The 20,776-nt window shown below is 49.6% G+C and overlaps 2 protein-coding genes across 3 annotated transcripts in view; one reads left to right on the top strand and one right to left on the bottom strand.

Moving 5' to 3' along the window:
• Positions 1 to 3,937, top strand: part of OSBPL1A (oxysterol binding protein like 1A) — a 1,951,189-nt gene extending 1,947,252 nt beyond the window's left edge. For both annotated transcript variants that reach the window (XM_085605749.1, XM_085605748.1), the window contains one exon: positions 2,674 to 3,937. In XM_085605749.1, the coding sequence (XP_085461875.1) occupies positions 2,674 to 2,776 (103 nt within the window). In that variant the 3' untranslated portion in view covers positions 2,777 to 3,937. The remainder of the gene's footprint in view (positions 1 to 2,673) is intronic.
• A 488-nt stretch (positions 3,938 to 4,425) lies between these two features.
• Positions 4,426 to 20,776, bottom strand: part of CABYR (calcium binding tyrosine phosphorylation regulated) — a 153,001-nt gene continuing 136,650 nt past the window's right edge. Inside the window, exon 6 of the mRNA XM_085605750.1 lies at positions 4,426 to 4,579. Coding sequence (XP_085461876.1) covers positions 4,566 to 4,579 — 14 coding nt within the window. The 3' untranslated portion in view covers positions 4,426 to 4,565. The remainder of the gene's footprint in view (positions 4,580 to 20,776) is intronic.

The raw sequence follows: 20,776 nt of genomic DNA on the forward strand, positions 1-20,776 counted from the left end.
ATTTCAACAAACAGGGAGGGGTGGGGTCGTGGACCCTGTGGCAGGAGACATTGGGCTCTGGTTGTGAATGGAGTGACAGAACATCGATGGTCATGCAGCTCCTGGCAGGGTCTCTTAATGCCACGGCAAATGAGCTCTTTCCTTGTTGATCACAAAGGGCATCAACATCTGGAGGTGGCACACAGTCTCTTACGAGAATGGAGTGAATCTTTGCTTGATCTATTTGCCAAGAACGTGCAATTTAAGCACTTTGAAGTTTCCACAGCAGTTCTTGCTCGGACACTCGTTCCGTTTAGGGAGGAACATGGGATTCCCGTATGCCTTTCCGCCAACACCACTCCTGCATCGAGTTTTCAAGAAGATCAGAACCGACCCGGCCCAAGTCATCCTAGTGGCTCCCAACTTGGTATGGAGAATTTGGTATCCCGAACTCCTAAGCATGAGCATCTGTCCTCCAATGTCTGCCACTCCAGGAGGACATTCTTTTGCATCTGCCGGGCCGGTTTCTGCACGCCAACCCAAGCATGCTCCACCTTCATGTGTGGTGAATTAGCAGTAACTGTTAAAGTTCTTTGAACTATCTTCCTAGATCTGGGATGTCATATTGGCTGCCAGGTGTACCTCGCCAAGGATTGTATACACCAGCTGTTGGGACGAATTTGTGGCTTGGTGCTCTTCTCACAAGGTTGACCAGGTTTCAGCCCCCTTGTCGAAGCTTTTAATGTTTGTGTTGTCTTTAGCCAGGCAGGGCCTTGCCCTGGACACCGTTAAGGTTACCCATTCGGCCACAATGCTTTTTTGCGATGGCCTGATCAGCCCTTACTACTTAGGTCACCTGTTAAGATTCGTTTTCAAGGAAGATTTGCAGCACTTTTTCCCCCCTACCCCTTTCATCATGCCCCCGTGGGAAGTGAATTTGGTCCGAACATTCCTCATGGCTCACAATTCGAGCCCCTGCATAGTTGCCCACTCAGACTTCTCACTTACAAGACTGCCTTTTGAGTGGCCATTAGATCAGTATTTGGACACATGCTTCTTTTCTGCCAAAGGTGGTCACTAAATTTCATGTTGGCCAGAAAATCACACTGCCAATGTCCTGCGGAGGAAAAATTCCATCACTTGGGCCCAAAGGGAGCTCTTTCTTTCTATATCGTTTGCACTAAAGATCATCGAGTTGAGAGAAAAGCTCTTCATTGGGATCACTGAAGCAAAATAGGACATTGTGGTGCAGAAACGGCCCATCTCTTGATGGCTTGTACTTCACATCAAGATCTGCTACTCGTTAGCTAAAAAGCAGCCTCCTGAAGGCTTGAGGGCTCATTCTACATGGGCTAAGACCACTACTACTGCGTTAGGATGCATGGTACCTGTCTTGGACATCTGCCACGCAGCCATGTGGGCATCTCTCCATATGTTCACAAAGCACTTGTTCTTCTCAACAGACCTGACTAACCAAGCATATTTCACCCACTCGGTCCTCCAGGATTAGTTGGTTTGAGCCAGTTCACAGATTCACATCAGGGAGGAATTGCTTGGATACCTATTTTAAGGGAGTAAATTGTGGTTAGAAGTCTCAATCAGAAGAACAAGTTACCTAACTTTCTGGTAGAGCCCCTATCTAACTGCAGATTCCTCACCGACTCTCCCATTCTCCCCATCCTGGGTACTCCACTCTTCACCCTAAAGAGCCCATTGGACACTGCACACTGGTCGAACATTGGTTTTTATGTGGCTTTCCGTTTTTTGAAGTGGAAAGTCATGAAAAAGAGTGATGTCGGCACGCTGGGGTGACTATTATATGGGCACCACACGTGACTTCCAACATGGGTGATGCCAATGCAGAGCTGATCGACGCCACCTACTGGTGCACAGAGGTACTGTTCAAGATTTTCTGGATCCAGTCTGATACTTGGGGAATATTCTAAAGTGAGGAATCTGCGGTTAGATGGAGTTTCTACCAGAAAAAGCATTACCGAAGGACAGTAACTTGTTCAAGTGGTGCATGCTAGAAGGAAAAATAAAAAAAACCTACACAACTCTACAAGGGTTACAAAGTCATCGATACTGTTCATTCTACCCTGGAAGAAAGGCGCATCAAAGCAAATGAGGCAAACCAGTGGACGTACTGACCTATTTTAAGAGGGCTTATCTTAAGTAAAAGTAACGTGCAAAATCCTAGTACATCCTGCAGGCACCAATCGCTTCATCACAACAGTGTCTCGGTTATTATTTTGCTTGTGTATAAAAGCTCAGAGGGCTCGATAGCCTTAGGAGAATAGATTACTGTTAAATTTGTGAAGTGTCACTATTCAGGCGCTGGAAGGTAGAGGGAGGCTTTATCCATTGTGCTCTCTGGTAAAACAACTGTTCTATAGGTTGATTTGTTTTGTAGTGTGCATGACTGGTGGTTTTGCAGTTTTTGCTGATGTTTAGTTTTTGTAGTGGTCTGTTTTTTGTATCTAAACTCCTTGTGAAGTAAACTATAAAATAACTTCTGTAAATATTAACCTCTTAAATGACGTTGGCAAAAATCTACATAAAAGAACAAATCTGCCCCAACTGGATGCCTTGGTATTTTCCTACATTCTCTAGGTTGTGTGTGTCCCACTAGCAATATGTATTTGTGGTAGCTGCAAATGTCTATAAGTATTAATATCTGCTGTTTTTTGATAGGTGGTTCCGACAAGGGCCTAATCCGTACAATGGTGCACAAGACTGGCTTTTTTCAGGCAACTACTGGGACCGAAACTACTGCAACTTACCTGATATCTACTAACAAGCAGCCAGCACCCCTGCCCACCATGGATGAGACTAACCAACAATTAGTAACACAAAAGTATTTGTGTTTCTGTCATCTGTATTTGAACAAACTTTACAACTATGTAACATGCATGCTAGCTTTACTTTACCATACCAACCTGAGCCAATGGCGAGAATGGAGTGGAAGGCACTTGAAGGACTTGAGAGTAAAGCACAAACCGCACAGCAGCAATATTTATTCACATTACTGTGTTTGGTGAGAGAGCAATTGACCAAGGACTACTTGATAAGGCTAACATTGCTTGATTTTGTACAAACACCTATATTTCATGGAGCAAAAGGCAAAGCTTCAAGTTAAAATGTTAATAATTCATCCTTTTTTTAAATCATAACGGGGCACTGGTTTTGTTTTTACTAGGTAACATGTTTTCGACAGTTTCCTTTTCTGGGTCCTTAAAATAGCAAACACAATGTGCTACGCAATAATGGCTGAGCCCAGGGAAAGATCTGTCACTATGGAAATATCTGCCTCCATGCTGTGAAAGGCCCCATGTTTTTCATCCTGCCTCTATGGTCAATCATTTCTTGAACCTTTTAATGAAGACGAGCAAACAGGAAAATTGCATTAATTGCATACTGAGCCTAATCTCTATTCCATGTTTTTTGTTTTCATTTTTGTGCTGTGATTTGAGGTGAATTTGATGTTTCCTGGGAGTTTGTTTGCAGACGCATTGTTATATAGGACAAAGAAACTTCTGAGTAGTAATAAGCCTATATATATGTAAGAAAAATAAATATTTACTTGTAACGTGCAATATAAACATGTAACCGCCTAAAGAATGGCAGACGTTTTCCTAAGAAATAACAAAAGGTATCCAATGCGGTGAAAAGCCCTGTCCAAAGGAAGGACTCATCTTATGTACGCGCCTTGAATATTTTACAATGTTGCGGGAGCACAAACGGTGTTGGGTGGAGACTTCTTGCACAAATGATAATGTTTTGCCCATTTATACCGGTCTGCATTCGCTATTCTAAATATTTGTGTTTATATGATAAAATGGCACAAAGGTCCAAAGCACTAGAAGCTTTTTTGCACAATGTTTTAGTTGTCTAGAAATTAATTGAATAATGTTACAATAACAATTTAAACTGATAAGAAATAAAGGCTTTAAAAGGTGGTGAAGGCTGTTTTTTTGTTTTTGAAGCAATGATATGTGCATTGTTCCAGGTGGCACTGCCAGTAGCGCACTTCTGTCATGACTGGGAAGCCAGTGAATCAGTCGCTGTTCGCTATGGACCTGAGAAGCAAGTACATCATTTCCCACCGAGGGAGGTGCTCTTATGCAGTACAGGAAGACCACCTGGAGACATTCTGAATTTCACAACATCTGTTAATACCTCCTGTTAGCTTTGCCTTTCTAGCCTCTCGTGTTTATTGTGTAAATGTGCTATTCGGATGCCTGAGCGGCATGTCTTTGTTAATACATTTGGAGCCACCAATACTCTGAGGTGCTGTGGGGCAAGCATGTGAATGTCCCGTGTACTCTGTCCTCTTCTATGGACTTGTCCAAGAGGCTCCAGGAAAGTATTGTGCCATGGTAGCCCTTCCACTCCAAGCCATTAACTGTCTACCGTCCATCCCCAAACCAGACCTGGAAACGTGGATTTGCATAACGGAATGCACATTTATTACACTCAAAATGACAGAACGCTATCACAGTACATTATTGAGCTGTAGTACGAAGAGTTCAGCGGTAGGACAAGGGTCGCCGTGGAACGGACAGGAGAACAGAGCTGAGGTTGCTTCACTGGGGAGGACCTATTAGAAAAACACAGACATTCCGTTATGGACAGACCAAAGGTTAAAAGGCACTTCAAGTTTATACAACACCGTCTGGCGTTCACAATGCTAACATTGACACAAATAGTAGAGAAGGCACAATTGTTTATTAGAGTATGTACAACAGTCACGTGACGGAGCACATGCTCTTGGGCTGGCATAGCTTTTCTGTTCACACTGCAGTCAAATATCCAAGCGGATTAAAAACTCGGGTTGCTTCATGAACTTATAATTTTTCTAAGTTACACAAAACTTCGCAGACGTTTTTGTTTGAATTTGTGCATTTATTATTATTTATGGATTGTTAGCCATAGCAACATAAGCAGGGTACACTTTTGACCATGAACATATGTTTAAATTGCTTGTAACTCTATTCTGTTAGAAAATGCTTCGTGAATATCAAAGATTATGATCCTCCTAAAAGAACAGAACATACAGGGCTGTGCAGCAAAATATTTATGGCTTAATTCCCTCAGGTTGATACACTCGGATGAAAGCAGATCCAATGCAGGAGATTTGCGTTAATTCCATTTCTTCAATCGAGATAGGCACCGGGAGTTTCAGAAGACGGGATTTCAAAATTAAAAACAATTACATTCTGTAACACTGATTTCCTACCTTTCCCCAAGCGAGAGGCTTATTTTAACTCCAGCTGAAGCGATCAAGGGCCTGTTGTATCAAAGGGTTTTGCCCATTCTGTCTAAGGAAAAACGTGGCAGTACATATGGGCCTTAGTTTTCTTATAGGCCTTAGTTTTCTTATAGGCCATCTGTTATAAATATTTAAAAGTCAAAAGGGTACAACGTGACCACCCGTATAGCTAGGGATTTTACAAGCTTTAGTTAATAGAAAATCAGAGATGCTATTTAAGACAACAATGCGAGAATTGTATGCAGAATGCTTAATTGTTGTCTTTCCCAGCAGGGATTAAATAAATTACTGTACATATAAAGGCACCTCTTTGTCATGATTTAAAACAATGTGTTGCATGAGGCATAATGGCTGACCAGGGCTTATCCGCCAACATACAAAAGATCAGAATTGCTTTTTTCTGTGCACTGTTATGGTTTCCCTCCCACACGAGGACACTTTTTTGAATGTAGGCTTTTAAAACCCAATACAAAAGTTGTACGTAGTTGTTTGGGGGTGAGTGTGTGTGCTTTCTAATGGTTTTATTAAGTGTGAGAAACGAATGCCTTACAAAATTTGCTCGCAGTTTTGCAAGAAGCAGTTGGTTATACTGTAATACAGAGGTGAATGACAATGTACTGCAGATGATGATAAGCAGAGTGACCCATCTAATCTCTACGTTTGCTCCAGCATTATCCTGTTTAGGGCTTGTTTCCCGTCATAATTTCTGCGCCACCATAGAGAAATGGGATAGTGACCCCCCTGGTGCAGTACTGTGTGCACTTGTACGTAAAGCGGTTAAAAAAAATAAATCCGGGAGTATATACGTGCACAGCTGAAGTCGAACTCCACACACAAGATTTAATTTTTTTCACCTGCCATCAGTTCTAGTGTGTGGGATATATACTGTAGGAAAACGTCTTTCAGTAAACATGTATTGTGGGTGTAGGAAGGAAAAGTGATGCAACGCAAAATAATGTCCCCTCCCCCAAATGAACATTTTTGGGAGGAGTCCCTAAACAACTATAAGGGACAGTGTCAAAATCCCTAAAGATAAACGTTAATAGATTAATTATTTTATTAATTGTTTGAAGTTCTGTTTTGTGTGTATGGTTATTCATTCATGTGGAATTAACTAAACTGGCAGTGCTATACACATCATTCAAATTGATTTGAGGAACAAGTTTTCTCACTTTTATCTTAATGCAGAAGGATAACAAAAGCGTACTGAATTAAACGTAGTTGATATTGATTGAGCTGCCCTCCATCCAAGAGGTATTCGAAGAATGAAATGTGCGTAGATTAAAATACTGATGGTTCCTAATCTTTTGATTTGAGGTATTAGAAGGACTAGATTTGGGCAAGTGCACATGCTTTTTTTTTTTTTTTTTTTACACAATATTTCCTTTGCCAAGTCCCAAAAGCTCCTCGAGGCCGCACAAGGTCCCGGTCACGTGGGCGGTCGAGGGACCGTTCGCAGAGTCATCATCACTCTTCTAAATCTTCGCACTCGGGGTCAGGTAAGTCGAAGCATAAGAAGAAAGGTGCGGGTGGATCCCCCCCACCGCGCGGCTCCGCATGAGCCTTCTGGGTCGACTCCAGCCTTCCCGGGTCCGAGAGCGACCCGTGCCCAGCTTCGTCACTTTTGCGAAGCGATACACGCCACCTTTGGGCAGCCCGACTCCGCCGGCGCGCCTTCGGGCCCTGCAGACTAGGCTGGGGGCACTAGGCCTTAGACGCTGGCGGCTTCTGCCTCAGCAACGCAGGGCCCCCTTGGATCCAGGCCTGAATCCGTATTGGCACAAGTCGACCTCATTACACCTCCACCAGTGCCAACTCCAACGGCACCATGTCCGTAGCCGACTGGACCCCCAGCTTCCACCCGGACGTGGACACTGAGCCGGACTGGTGTCGGTCGACTCGGAATCCGGCGCCAATGGGTACTTTTGTCCTTGTGTTCCACCCTGGCCATTTTCAGCCAGATTGGCAGCTAGAGGAGGGTGAGGAAGACTGGGAGGGGTCTTGTGACCCTTTGACAGACCAGTTGGAGTACGACCCTGACTGGAGAGAGGAACTGGGGGATGCCAGTGGTCTGGATACGTCCCCAGACCTAGGCATGTTGTCTCCTCCTACCGTGGCTACGGAGGAGGGAGCGTCATACGCTGTGGTGTTGCATAGGGCAGCCGAGGCTCACTACCTACGGTGGCAGTCAGGACTAACCTCCTGACAGAGGCGCTTCAGCCGGCAGCGAGCTCTTCGGAGCTCCTGCTCCCCTTTAATGAAGCCCTCACGGACATTCTTTTGGGTACTTGGTCCAGGCCCAACACAGGGGCTCCTGAAGACAGGATGATTGCCCGACGCCACCCCCCGGCCGACTCAAATTTCCTCTCCCAACATCCCACCCCTGAGAGCTTGGTGGTTCAAGCCTCCACTTCTAAGGGTGCCTTCCCTACCGCACCACCGGAAAGGGAGTCCAAAAAGCTGGACCACCTTGGGAAGAAAATGTTTACTTCCGCCAACTTGGGACTGCAGTCGGTAAACACTGCATGTCTGTTGGCCCGTTACACCCCCTCTGTGTGGGATACGGTGGCGCAGGTGCTGCCTCAGTGCCCGGAGGAGGCCAGGGACATACTCTCCCATGCAGTTGCAGAGGGGAGAGACGCAGCCAAGTTTACAATCTGCTGTGGGCTGGATACCACCGACGCACTTGACAGGACGATTTCAACATCAGTAGCCCTTCGACGCTACGCTTGGTTGCGTTCGACTGGTTTTTCCGGGGATGTCCAATTCACTCTTATGGACATGCCCTTTGATGGCCGTCGCCTTTTTGGCGATATGGCAGACAACGCGCTGGAGCGCTTTAAGGACTCTTGGGCTATGGCCAGGTCCTTGGGCCTCTCCACCACCCGCCCTGCACAGTCTGCTTTTCGCCCCTTTCATGGCTACGGAAGGGGTGCCCCACTACGTCCCGCCCAGAGACACAGACCGGCGCAAGCTGTTCAGCCCCATCGCGGTCGGGTACGTGGGAACCACCGTCGTGGTTCTGGGAGCATATGCGGGCTCTGCAGTGGGACCTGAAGTTCCAGTGGACGCAGCATCAGTGGAATCTGTCAGATTGCGTCCAGATCTCGAAGGGCACTGCACGACAATTGCAGTGGTGGTTCACCAACCAGGATTGGGTCAACGGCAGATCCCTCTCCCTTTCCTAACCAGAACACACAGTGGTGACAGACGCATCCCTTCTGGGATGGGGTGGCCACATGGGAGAGGAGGAGATCAGAGGCCTCTGGTCTCCTGCGGAGTTCAGGCTCCACATCAACCTTCTGGAGCTTCGGGCGATCGTCTTGCACTCAAAGCCTTCCTTCCCTCTGTCTGGGGAAGAGTAGTGCTGGTGTTCACGGAAAACACCACTGCCATGTGGTACTGCAACAAACAAGGTGGGGTGGGGTCATGGACCCTATGTTGAGAGGCCCTCCGCCTCTGGACATGGTTTGAACATCAGGGCATATCCCTGGTGGTTTAACACCTGGCAGGTTCCCTGAACGCCAGGGCGGATGAAATCGGCCGCAGGTGCATGATGGATCACGAATGGCGTCTTCACTCAGAGGTGGTGCAAGGTCTCTTTCAGCAGTGGGGAGAGTCTTGGTTAGATCTATTCGCCACCGAAGAGAACGTGCAATGTCAGCAATTCTGCGCATTGAAATTTCCAAGGCGGCACTCGCTAGGCGATTCTTCTTGTCGTGAGTGGAGTTGCGGTCTTCTATACACCTTTCCACGTATACCACTTCTGCCCAAAGTGCTGAAGAAAATCAAGCGCGACCTGGCCCAAGTCATTCTTGTTGCCCCGGATTGGGCACCAAGAGTCTGGTATCCCGAGCTGCTCAACATGGCCATTGATCCTCCGGACCAGACTGCCTTTTCAAGAGGATCTTCTGTCGCAACGGTCCTCCACCCGAACCTCTCCAGCCTCCACCTCCTTGCATGGAGATTGAGCGGCGGCAGTTGATGTTGTTTGACTTGCCTCCCGAAGTCTGTGATGTAATCTTGGCAGCCAGGCGTCCTTCCACTAAGATGGTATACGCCTGCAGATGGAATACATTTGTGGCATGGTGCACAGCAAAGGCTTTGGATCCTCTTTCTGCCCCTCTTTCTGAGGTTCTCTTGTTCCTTTTCTCTTTGGGCCAGCAGGGCTCTGCTCTGGGCACTCTTAAGGGCTACCTTTCGGTCATTTAAGCCTTCCTCCGGCTCCCTGGTCAGCCTTCTCTTTTCAAGTCCCCTGTTGTAAATAGATTTCATAAGGGCATTTCTCATCTTTTTCATCCTGTTCCCTTGGCTGTGCCCCAGTGGGACTTGAACTTGGTTCTGACATATCTTATGTGCGCTCCCTTTGAGCCACTACATAACTGTCCTCTAAGACTTCTCACTTTGAAAACTGCTTTTCTGGTGGCCATCACCTCTGCGTGCAGGGTGAGTGAGCTGCAAGCTCGTTCTTCCAAGCCTCCCTTTCTGGCTGTCCATCCGGACATGGTCGTCCTTAGAAGTAGACCTTCCTTTCTTCCCAAGGTGGTTACTTCTTTCCACATTGGCCAAACCATCACTTTGCCCACCTTCTTTCCGCATCCTTCGAAAGTGGAAGAGAGGCTCCACCGTCTGGATCCAAAACGTGCGCTTTTTTTTTTTTACTTGGATCGCACAAAACAATTCCGGGTAGACAACCAACTCTTTGTGGGTTATGTGGGCACTAATAAAGGTCGGGCCCTGCACAAACGGACCATCTCCAGGTGGGTCGTTTTGTGCATCAAAGCCTGCTATTCTTTGGCTAAGAAGGAGCCTCCAGTGGGACTGCGCGCCCATTCCACCAGGGCGACGGCAGCTACTACTGCTTTGGGACGAGGAGTCCCCCTAAATTACATCTGTCCGACAGCTACGTGGACGTCGCTGCACACGTTTACGAGACACTAATGCCAGGACAGCCAAGTCCGAAGAGACTGCTTTGGCCGTTCTGTTCTCCAGGACTTTCTGGTGTGAACTTGGTTCGCAGACCCACCTCCGCGGTTGGTATTGCTGGGGCATCTATTCTAAAGTAAGGAATCTATAAGTAACTATTTCTTTCAGATGAACAAGTTACTTAACTTCGGTAACGATATATCTGTAAGAAACATAGGTTAGTTATAGGTTCCTTACCGCCACACCCATCCCCCCGTTCTGCAAACTGACTTCTAGGTTTAAGGACATCCTTTCATGGCCCTAGTTTTGTGCACCAGTGGTCAGTGTCTTGCATGGCTTTGCACTTCTGGCGTGGAAAGTCGTGTGCCAAACTGACATCTGCGTGCAAGGGCGGCATCTACGTTGCTACCGCAATGTCATCTCTGCGACCACGACGCAGATGATGGACGCGGAGTCAACCGACGCCACCTTCCAACACGCAGGGGTACTGCTAACGAAAAACTTTCCGAATCCAGCCTGACGCCTGGAGGTAATTCTAAGGTAAGGATCTATACCTAACCTATGTTTCTTACAGATATATCGTTACCGAAGGTAAAGTAACTTGTTCTTTAAACATCCATATTGATACTCGTTGAACTGGGCTCCCCCATTGATCCTGGTCTACGCGTTTCGAACCCAAGATTTCTTTTGTGGGTTCTCTTCAGGACAAAGGTTTGGTGAGTTCTTGAGGGCATGAAAAATGGCAAGGACTTGGATTGAGGTCCATCTTAACTGTAGTTCATTGAATGAATGATCAATCAAGTACCTTGGGTTTGAAACGTTGGTACTTGTGTTATCGAGAATTACACTCTTACATCAAATGAAGAGGATAAGGGAAGCTTGTAAGGATTGTTCGCGATTTTCTTTGTATTTCTGTGATTTGTGTTCAGCAGTAGATTCAGGAACCCACTCTGATACCTTTTTGGAGCTTGTTTGGACTAGCTCTGCAAAACACAGTCTCTCCTACCTATTATGGACACAGGCACAGAGAAAAACATTCCTTTAGGAGGGGGCACTGAAAGTGTGCTACAGAAAACGGGCACACTGTTAGTGCACCTCTTAAAGGCAGCCCACTGGAGAGGAGAAAGAGGGTCGAATGGACCCCCTCCCCCAGACATCCACTTGCAGGTGGGTGAATACACTTACTGCACCCTCCTGCATGGGGAGCTCTCTTCTCTTGAATGTACAGGCAGGTTGCTGCCTGCACTGGGAACCCCTGAGCAGCTTTTACGCAGCTGCTCTGTATATCTGAAAGAAACACGTTAGTTAGATTCCTCACCTTAGAATATCCCCAGGCGTCAGACTGGATCCGGAAGATTTTTTCGTCAGCAATACCCCTTGCGCGTCGCTAGGCGTCGTCTGCGGCTCCGCGTCCGTCGTCGGCGTCGTGCGCCGGGATGACGTCGTCGGAGTACTTAGACGCCGCCCTCGCGCGCTGACGTCAGTTCTTCTTTTTTTCCGCGCCAGTAAGCGCAGATCCGGGAGAGCTACCCCTTTTAGTCTTTTTTGACTAAGTTTTTTGATCCTTTTTGATCTTGTCTCGACTCCGGTGCCGGTAGGATGCCTGGTTTCAAAGCCTGTACTCACTGTAACCGCTTGATGTCGGTTACGGATTATCACCGCCGGTGCCTTTACTGTTTGGGCCTCGACCACGACGCGGAGTCGTGTTCGGACTGCAAGGCCCTGACCTCGAAGGCTAGACGGGAGCGGTCCTGTAAGCTCCTCGAGATTCGCCACTCGGCTCCGCGCCCCTCTCGATCCCGGTCCAGGAGGAGGTCCAAGGATCGGTCGCGGAGCCGCAGCCGACGTCATCATCGCTCGTCTGGCTCCAAGTCTTCGGGTAAGTCGAAGCACTCCAAGAAGTCCAAGAGGCGACCCCGCTCTTCGGACTCCCCTCGCCGGTCGCGCGACTCAGCCGAGGGTCAGGGTGGTTCCACCCCCGCGGCTCCAGCAGTGCCGCAGGCGCCGCGCAAGTCCCCATACCCGCCGGTCCCTGGGACTGACGCGACGCCGGCGGAAGTCAGTGCCTTCCTCTCGGCCATGAGGAGCCTGGCTCCGCTGGCGCGCCTTCGGGCCCCGCGGACCCGACTGGGCAACCTTGCATGCCGGCGGCTCCGGCCCCGGCCCCGGCACCGGCCCTGACGCTGCAGGTCCCCGAGGGACTCATCCCCATCGACGCCGGTTGACCTCGTCACGCCTCCTCCGCTGGCGTCGACACCGGTTCCACCTCCGGCGCCGGCTCCACTCGGCGTCGAGCCCCAGTTCAGCCCCGCTCCGGATCCGGCGCCGCTGCGGCGTCGATGGACGCCGCGTACGGCGCCGTTCGAGACACATTATGTCTATCATCCGGCTCCGATCCTTCCTCCTGTTTACCAGGAATCAGGTGACGGGGGCGAATGGGAGGGGTCCGAGGATCCTATGGCCGTTCAGGCTCAGCTGTCACAGGACTGGGCAGATGAACTGGGGGAGGCCAGTGGTCTGGATACCTCACCAGACACTGGATTCATCTCTCCTCCGACTGTGGCTTCGGAGGAGGGTGCTGCTTTCTCTGTGGTGCTGCGCAAGGTGGCCGCAGCCCTTGGGCTCGAGCTGCCTGCCGTGGCCGTGAGGACTAACGTCCTCACCGAGGTGCTTCAGTCTGCAGCAAGCTCCACTGAGCCTCTGCTGCAATTCAATGAGGCCCTCATTGACATTCTGCAGGGCACCTGGTCCAAGCCCTCCACAGTTTCTCCTGTGGACAGGAACGTTGCCAGGCGCCACCGCCCTGCTCCGGGCGACCCCAGTTTTCTGTCCCAACACCCCACCCCCGAGAGCCTGGTTATCCAGGCTTCTACCTCCCAATCCTCCTTCCCGACCGCCCCGCCGGACCGGGATTCCAAGAGACTGGAACAGTTTGGCAAAAAGCTGTTCTCCTCCCTTAGTTTGGGTCTGTGGTCTTTAAACACCGCTTGTCTTTTGGACCGTTATTCCCACTCTCTGTGGGATACGGTGGAGGACGTGCTGCCCCTGTGCTCGGAGGAGGCCCAAACACGACTTACCCAGGCTCTGGCCGATGGGAGGGATGCAGCACGACATGCAATCCGATGTGGGCTTGACACGACGGACTCGCTGGGTAGGGCAATTTCTACCACGGTGGCGCTTAGACTTCACGCCTGGCTGCGGTCCACGTCTTTTTCGGGGGATGTCCAGAGCACTCTCATGGACATGCCCTTTGATGGCACTCGCCTTTTTGGTGAGAAAGCGGACAGTGCGCTGAATCGCTTTAAGGACTCCCGGGCTACGGCCAAGTCCTTGGGCCTCTCGGCCCCGCGATCGCAAACTTCCGCTTTTCGCCCCTTTCGTGGCCAAGGAAGGGGCGCCTCCTCACGTCCGCCTAGCCACCAGCCGCAGACCCAACCTGCGCGCGGTCGCGGACGTGGTTTCCGCCGAGGCGGTTCTGGAGGCCGACGCGGTCAGCCCACATCCACCCCGGCAGCATCCGCCTCCAAGCCTTCCTAGTCCGAGCTTTTCGGCCCATTCCTCGCCAGTGGGCGGCAGAGTTCGCCATCACCTGCTCCACTGGCATACCATCACTTCGGACAGGTGGGTGCTGCAAATCGTCCGAAGGGGCTACTCCCTCCCCTTCGAGACGACCCCTCCAGCCATGCCACTGCAGCACCACCGTATCTCGGAGGATCATTTGAATCTTCTGCGAGAGGAAGTTTCGGCCCTCTTGGCCAAAGAGGCCGTCGAGCGCGTTCCGAGCCCAGAAGTAGGTCGTGGTTGTTATTCCCACTATTTTATGGTTCCCAAGAAGGGCAAAGGGGGCCTACGCCCTATCTTGGACCTCAGGGACGTCAATGCCTTCCTCCGGAAGGAACGGTTCATGATGTTGACTTTGGCTCAGGTTCTAGCTGCCCTCGACCCTGGAGACTGGATGGTAGCGTTGGACTTGCAGGACGCATATTTCCACATCCCCGTCCTGCCGGCCCACCGGCGTTACCTGCGGTTCACGGTGGGCCAGGAGCATTTTCAGTTCACCGTGCTCCCCTTCGGCCTCACCAGTGCCCCTCGGGTGTTCACGAAAGTGATGGCGGTGGTCGCAGCTCATCTGCACAGATCAGGGGTTCCAGTCTTCCCCTATCTCGACGACTGGTTGTTAAAGGCGGGCTCGCCCCAGGCAGTCGTCTCCCACCTCCAGACTACAGCGGATCTCCTGCATTTGCTGGGGTTTTCCATCAACGTGCCGAAGTCCCACCTGAGTCCCTCTCAGAAGCTCCTCTTCATCGGAGCGGTTCTCGATTCGGCGCAGTTCCGGGTCTATCCGCCGTAACAGCGGGTCCGGGATATTCAGGCCCTGATTCCCATCTTTCGGCCTCTATCCTGGGTTTCGGTCAGGCTTGTGTTGCGGCTTCTGGGGCTGATGGCCTCCTGCATCCTACTAGTGCATCACGCCAGGCGGCGCATGCGGGCTCTGCAGTGGGACCTGAAGTTTCAGTGGGCCCAGCATCACGGAAACCTGTCTGACCATGTCTTGATCTCGGAGGGCACTGCACAGCAGTTGCAGTGGTGGCTCACGGACCGCGATTGGGTCATGGGCAAGAGCCTCTCCCTTCCCCAACCGGAGCATGTCGTAGTGAGGGATGCGTCCCTCCTGGGATGGGGTGGCCATATGGGAGAGGCGGAGATCAGAGGTCTCTGGTTTGGCGGAGTCTCGTCTCCACATCAACCTGTTGGAGTTGAGAGCGATCCGACTTGCACTGAAAGCCTTCCTTCCCTCTGTCAGGGGAAGTGTCGTGCAGGTGTTCACGGACAACACCACCGCCATGTGGTATTGCAACAAACAGGGCGGGGTGGGGTCGTGGACCCTTTGTCAGGAGGCTCTGCGCCTCTGGACATGGCTGGAACACCAGGGCGTCACCCTAGTGGTTCAACATCTGGCGGGCTCTCTGAACGCCAGAGCAGACGAACTCAGCCGCCGGTGCATGATGGATCACGAATGGCGTCTGAACTCCGAAGTGGCACAAGGTCTCTTTCAGCAGTGGGGAGAGCCTTGGTTAGATCTATTCGCCACCGAAGAGAACGCGCAATGTCAGCAGTTCTGCGCGTTGGACTTTCCAAGGCGGCACTCGCTCGGCGACGCTTTTCGTCACGAGTGGAGTTGCGGTCTGTTGTACGCCTTTCCGCCTATACCACTTCTGCCCAGAGTGCTGACGAAGATCAGGCGCGACCGGGCCCAAGTCATCTTGGTGGCTCCGGACTGGGCACGAAGTTACTGGTATCCCGAGCTACTCAGTATGTTGACCGATCCTCCAATACGTCTGCCCCTTCGGGAGGATCTTCTGTCGCAGCAGCAGGGGACGGTCCTCCACCCGAACCTGTCCAGCCTCCACCTCCATGCGTGGAGATTGAGCGGCGGCAGTTGATGCCATTTGACTTGCCGCCTGAAGTCTGTGATATCATTCTGGCAGCCAGGCGTCCCTCCACAAAGACGGTATACGCCTGCCGGTGGAACAAATTTGTGGCATGGTGCACAGCAAAGGCTGTGGATCCCCTTTCCGCCCCTCTTTCTGAGTTTCTCCTCTTTCTTCTTTCCTTGGCCCAGCAGGGCTCTGCCTTGGGCACCTTGAAAGGTTATCTTGCTGCCATCTCTGCCTTCTTAAGGCTTCCTGATCAGCCTTCTCTTTTCAAGTCCCCGGTAGTTACACGCTTTCTAAAAGGCATTACTCACACGTTCCCTCCTGTCCCTTTTGTAATGCCTCAGTGGGACTTGAATCTTGTTCTCACATTTCTAATGTGCGCTCCCTTTGAGCCTCTTCATAATTGTCCTCTTCGTCTGCTGACGCTTAAGACTGCTTTTCTGGTAGCCATCACCTCGGCTAGACGGGTGAGTGAGCTCCAGGCTTTATCATCAAAGCCTCCTTTTCTATCTGTTCATCCAGACAAGGTTGTCCTTCGGCCTCGTCCCTCCTTTCTTCCGAAAGTGGTGACCCCCTTTCATCTTGGGCAATCTGTCACCTTGCCCACCTTCTTTCCGCCTCCGCATCCTTCCAAAGAGGAAGAGAGGCTCCACCGTCTGGACCCAAAACGTGCGCTCTCTTTTTATCTGGACCGCACAAAGCAGTTCCGGGTGGATGACCAACTTTTCATTGGAAACGTGGGTGCTAAGAAGGGGAAAGCTGTGCACAAACGGACCATCTCTCGGTGGGTCGTTTTGTGCATCAAAATGTGTTATTCTTTGGCAAAAAAGGACCCTCCTGTTGGGCTGCGCGCCCATTCTACTCGGGCCACAGCGGCTACTACTGCTTTGGGACGGGGAGTCCCTTAGCAGGACATCTGTCAGGCGGCTACGTGGGCTTCGCTCCACACGTTTGCCAGGCATTATTGCCTTGACAGCCAAGTCCGGAGGGATGGCTTCTTTGGCCGTTCTGTCCTCCAGGACTTTCTGGTGTGATCTTGGTTCACAGACCCACCACCGGGGTTGGTATTGCTTGGGTATCTATTCTAAGGTGAGGAATCTAACTAACGTGTTTCTTTAAGATGAACAAGTTACTTACCTTCGGTAACGATGCATCTGTAAGAAACATTAGTAAGTTAGATTCCTCACCGACCCACCCATCCTCCCCGTTCTGCGAACTGACATCTAGGGTTAAGGTTATCCTTTTCAGGCCCCTAGATTTTATTTTTGGCACCAGTGTCGGTCTCTTGCATGGCTCTGCGTTCCTGGCGCGGAAAGCTATGTACAAGAACTGACGTCAGCGCGCGAGGGCGGCGTCTAAGTACTCCGACGTCATCCCGGCGCACGACGCCGACGACGGACGCGGAGCCGCAGACGACGCCTAGCGACGCGCAAGGGGTATTGCTGAAGAAAAAATCTTCCGGATCCAGTCTGACGCCTGGGGATATTCTAAGGTGAGGAATCTAACTAACTAATGTTTCTTACAGATACATCGTTACCGAAGGTAAGTAACTTGTTCTTCACTTGAATGCGCTGCCCTCGTGCAGCTTCAGTTTGCGGTTGCCCTGGGGGCAGCACATTCTTTGTAATACAGTGCACTGTCCCTAGGTGTGCCTGGCACACCCTTTGAAAGGTGCAGCATGGTGCAGCATGGTGCAAACAGGGATAGTGCAACATATTCATATACAGCCCCAGGATAGGGGCTTTGGTTCCGCCAGGAGTCCATTTTTTGGATTGGGCAGAAGTTGCGTGCTTCCACAAAAAAGTGGTTGCTCGCCACAGCGCTGCCTGAGGTTGAACCTTTAGGGGCGTACACACATGCGTTGTAATGCTAAAAAATTGTCTTGGGTAACTAGACAATTGATGGTGCTTTTTTCTGGCACAGATGGAGGGAGGGCAGTCATTAACCTACATGGGTTTTTAGGTCTGGCTGGACAGTGCAACTGGCACCTGACCTTTAAACCTACACAAATATTATCCTACAGTTCTTTGTATCCACACAAATACATACTCATTTCCATGATATCTACTTGTAATGCTTTCACATTATCGTACAATATAGTTTAACGCCAGACCTATTGGCATTGCCAGTGCTTCTTTAGGTCTCGCCTGAACCAGCGCATGCACTGGTCTGGCGAGACTTTTTGAGAGGGCTCCAAAAAGTGCTACCAGGCCAGCCTAGACCTACAGTGCATGTGCGCGGCCGTGCGTGCTGGGCTTGACGCGAGTACTTTCACTTTCACGACCGCACGGCCGCTTTGATGTTTGATCGCGATTACTTTCGCACCGCTTGGCATAGCCAATAGGTCTCGCTTTATGACCTTATAAGTATTTAGTTTGGCTATGCCAATGCTTGTTTTTTTATTGGGAACTGTAAGCACATGTTCTAAAAATAAAGCTTTTATTTTGGATCAAACACTCCTCCCATACAAATGTATAGCTGTAAGGACAGTGGCTCAGTAGCTGTCTCAAAGCAGTATGTATACAGTGGAATCCAAGCAAGGTATTTATCCATGTAGTCGGTATGCAAAGTGGCTGATCAAACTGCGTGGTAGTCCTTTTTAAATATTTGTGTCTTTTATTGTTCACCATTAGATAACCAGGTGATGTTTTTAGGAAATGTCCTAAAAGTATGCAAGGCAAACAAAGCGAAAGGAAATAAACTGTACAATCGAGATTCTTGCCAGCTATGGGTCATTAAGATAATGAAGGACAGGTTGTTCTGCGTATCATCACTGGTCAAAAATGTCTGGCTGCACTAGAACCCTAAAATCTATAGCATTATCCTCAGCGGGAACACAACTCTGTTGTCACTGTTCACCACTAAGTCCATTTTTGCGTTAGCAGTTCAATGATACTGGGGTGGCAAGCTCGATGTAAAGACATATTGAGTTGCCCATAAATGTAAAAACGGATTATAAATACATTGTCCTGGTGAAGGTCTGCAACGTTATTTGAGACTGACACACTCGCCCTCTAAAGAGAACGAAGCTCTTGGTAACTCAGAATAGAATTCACATTCGTCCTTGAGGTTTTACTGACAATTACAAGGGCATTTATTCTACGTGCAAGAAAAATATATATTTGTGCATCAACAGGATTTCTGTAATGGCACGGCTTTATTAAATATACTGCTGGAAGCCATTACTTGGCTCTGTTTTTGCACGCTCCTGGAATTCCACAAGTGAACAAAATCACAAAATAATCGAGGTGCAGAAAACTACTGCTTAATCACACAAGCAGTATAAAACGTCTCCTATCCCTACCTACGTTTGATAAAAGGCAATAGCAAGTACAGGGACCTAGAAACCATTTTCCTATTGAATATGCTTTACCATCTACACAGGTTCCCTTCTTGACTCAGCCGTGTGTGGGGCCGCTGTGATAAACTGATTCCGATTATATCGTCTGAGTTTGTTCCTAAAAGGGTTAAAATTCCAGAGAGCCTAAGTGCAGGGTGAGGACCACAGCTCAGCACCCTGAAAAACCTGTCTGGGAGGAACCCGGCTGCAAAATGAACAGTGAAGTAGGACTTTGTCGGCTTCCACGAAAGACCGGGGTCAGCAAGACGTACATCTTCTGTGCAGTTAAGTGTGAGTTTAGTATGCAGGTAATTTGTCAAATGAGCTGGCCTACATGGAGACATAGGAAAAGGGTAAGCAAAGTCTCCTGAGACCGTTCCCTATACTCTGCTGGGCCCCACCCATAGCAAGTGACATTCTCTCTGAATTGATCTGAGCAGCTGCTGCATTTGGTTTGTCTGAAGAACAACAGTTGGGAGGCAGTATAGAGCTACACAGATCCGTGGAGTTTATCTAGACCCAAGATGCAATAGCCTTAGAATGAGAGCCGTTGTTTCTGTTATACCCTAAGAGATACCTCAGCTTGCTGTGCCAAAGCCCAGGGGGTGGAGCTCAGATGCCTCGCTCACTTCCGGCAATGAAGGGCAAGAGACAAGGGGGCTGAGATGTAAGTGGTCACAATGGGGATGTGATTCTGGCTCCTATCTTGGGAGATGCTCCCTATTGCCAACTAAGGCAGCATTCTTACTAGAAGCCCACATCGCTCTTATCTACTTAGTGACCTAAAGGGCTAACCCAGTTATCTGCCATCAGTTGCTTTTAATGGTGGACGGTGATACACGGACTCCAGGATTGCGGCCGCTTAAATAACTGCCATAATTAAGATCCACCACCCTGTTTTTTCCAGAGCTACCAATGTGCTCCCTGCTCCGGAGGTTCAGACCGTCATTAATGGCGATCCTCAGTTGAATGTGGGGGCAATTTGGAACAAATACAAAGCAGGGGAACAGCTTTCCTGTTCTAGTAGCCTAAGGCTTGCAGCAATTGAGAGATCTAGGCACTGTGGCACTAAGCGCTCAGCATGTGGTGTTATCCAGTGGATTTGTCACCAGGTCTAGCTACTCTTTGCTGCAATATCACAACGTTGTGTTGTCTGCAGATTGGCCTGCCATCAAGTGGAGTTTGTGGTTCCCTAATGTGTAGTCCCACTGCATGTGGTCTTCCGAGATGCAGCTGCTAGGAGGGCATTCGCAGGCAGTGTATCTCAAACCACAAGCATGCATCAAAGAGAGCTCAAGAATTATCTAAGAAAGAAAATACAATTTCCTTTCCTAGAAAGTGAAATATTTATGCGTTAGACACGAGTGGTAAGGTGAGTAAAGGTTTCAACATGGGTACTGCTGGGAAGTTTAATGTTGCAAGAACCGTGTTTTCAAGCGGCCATCATCTTGTTAAGATTTAACAAAAGAGAAGAAAGATGTCTTGCATAAGAAAGTTCTTCTTTGTCAGAAAGTTTGGTCTGCTTCAAATAGGTAATGATATCACAGTCGTTCATACTGGTGCCCACTAGACAGTGTATCTAATAGATACATCTAGCCGCAGATTCCTTACCTTTGAAATTCCCAGGAGTCAGACTGGATCTGGAAGATGTTTCTTCGAGCCATACCCCTGCACGCCGGTTAAGAGAAAGGTCCCGGCACCGCTCCAGGAGTCCCAAGTGCTCTTCGTCCCACTGGAAATCGTCAAGACATTCAGGTAAGAGGCACAAAAAACACAAGAAGTCGAAGAGTGCTTTGACTTCTCCCCGTCTGTCCACTGATG

The sequence above is a fragment of the Triturus cristatus genome, chromosome 5_1, assembly GCF_964204655.1.
Source record: "Triturus cristatus chromosome 5_1, aTriCri1.1, whole genome shotgun sequence".
Taxonomy (NCBI): Eukaryota; Metazoa; Chordata; class Amphibia; order Caudata; family Salamandridae; genus Triturus; species Triturus cristatus.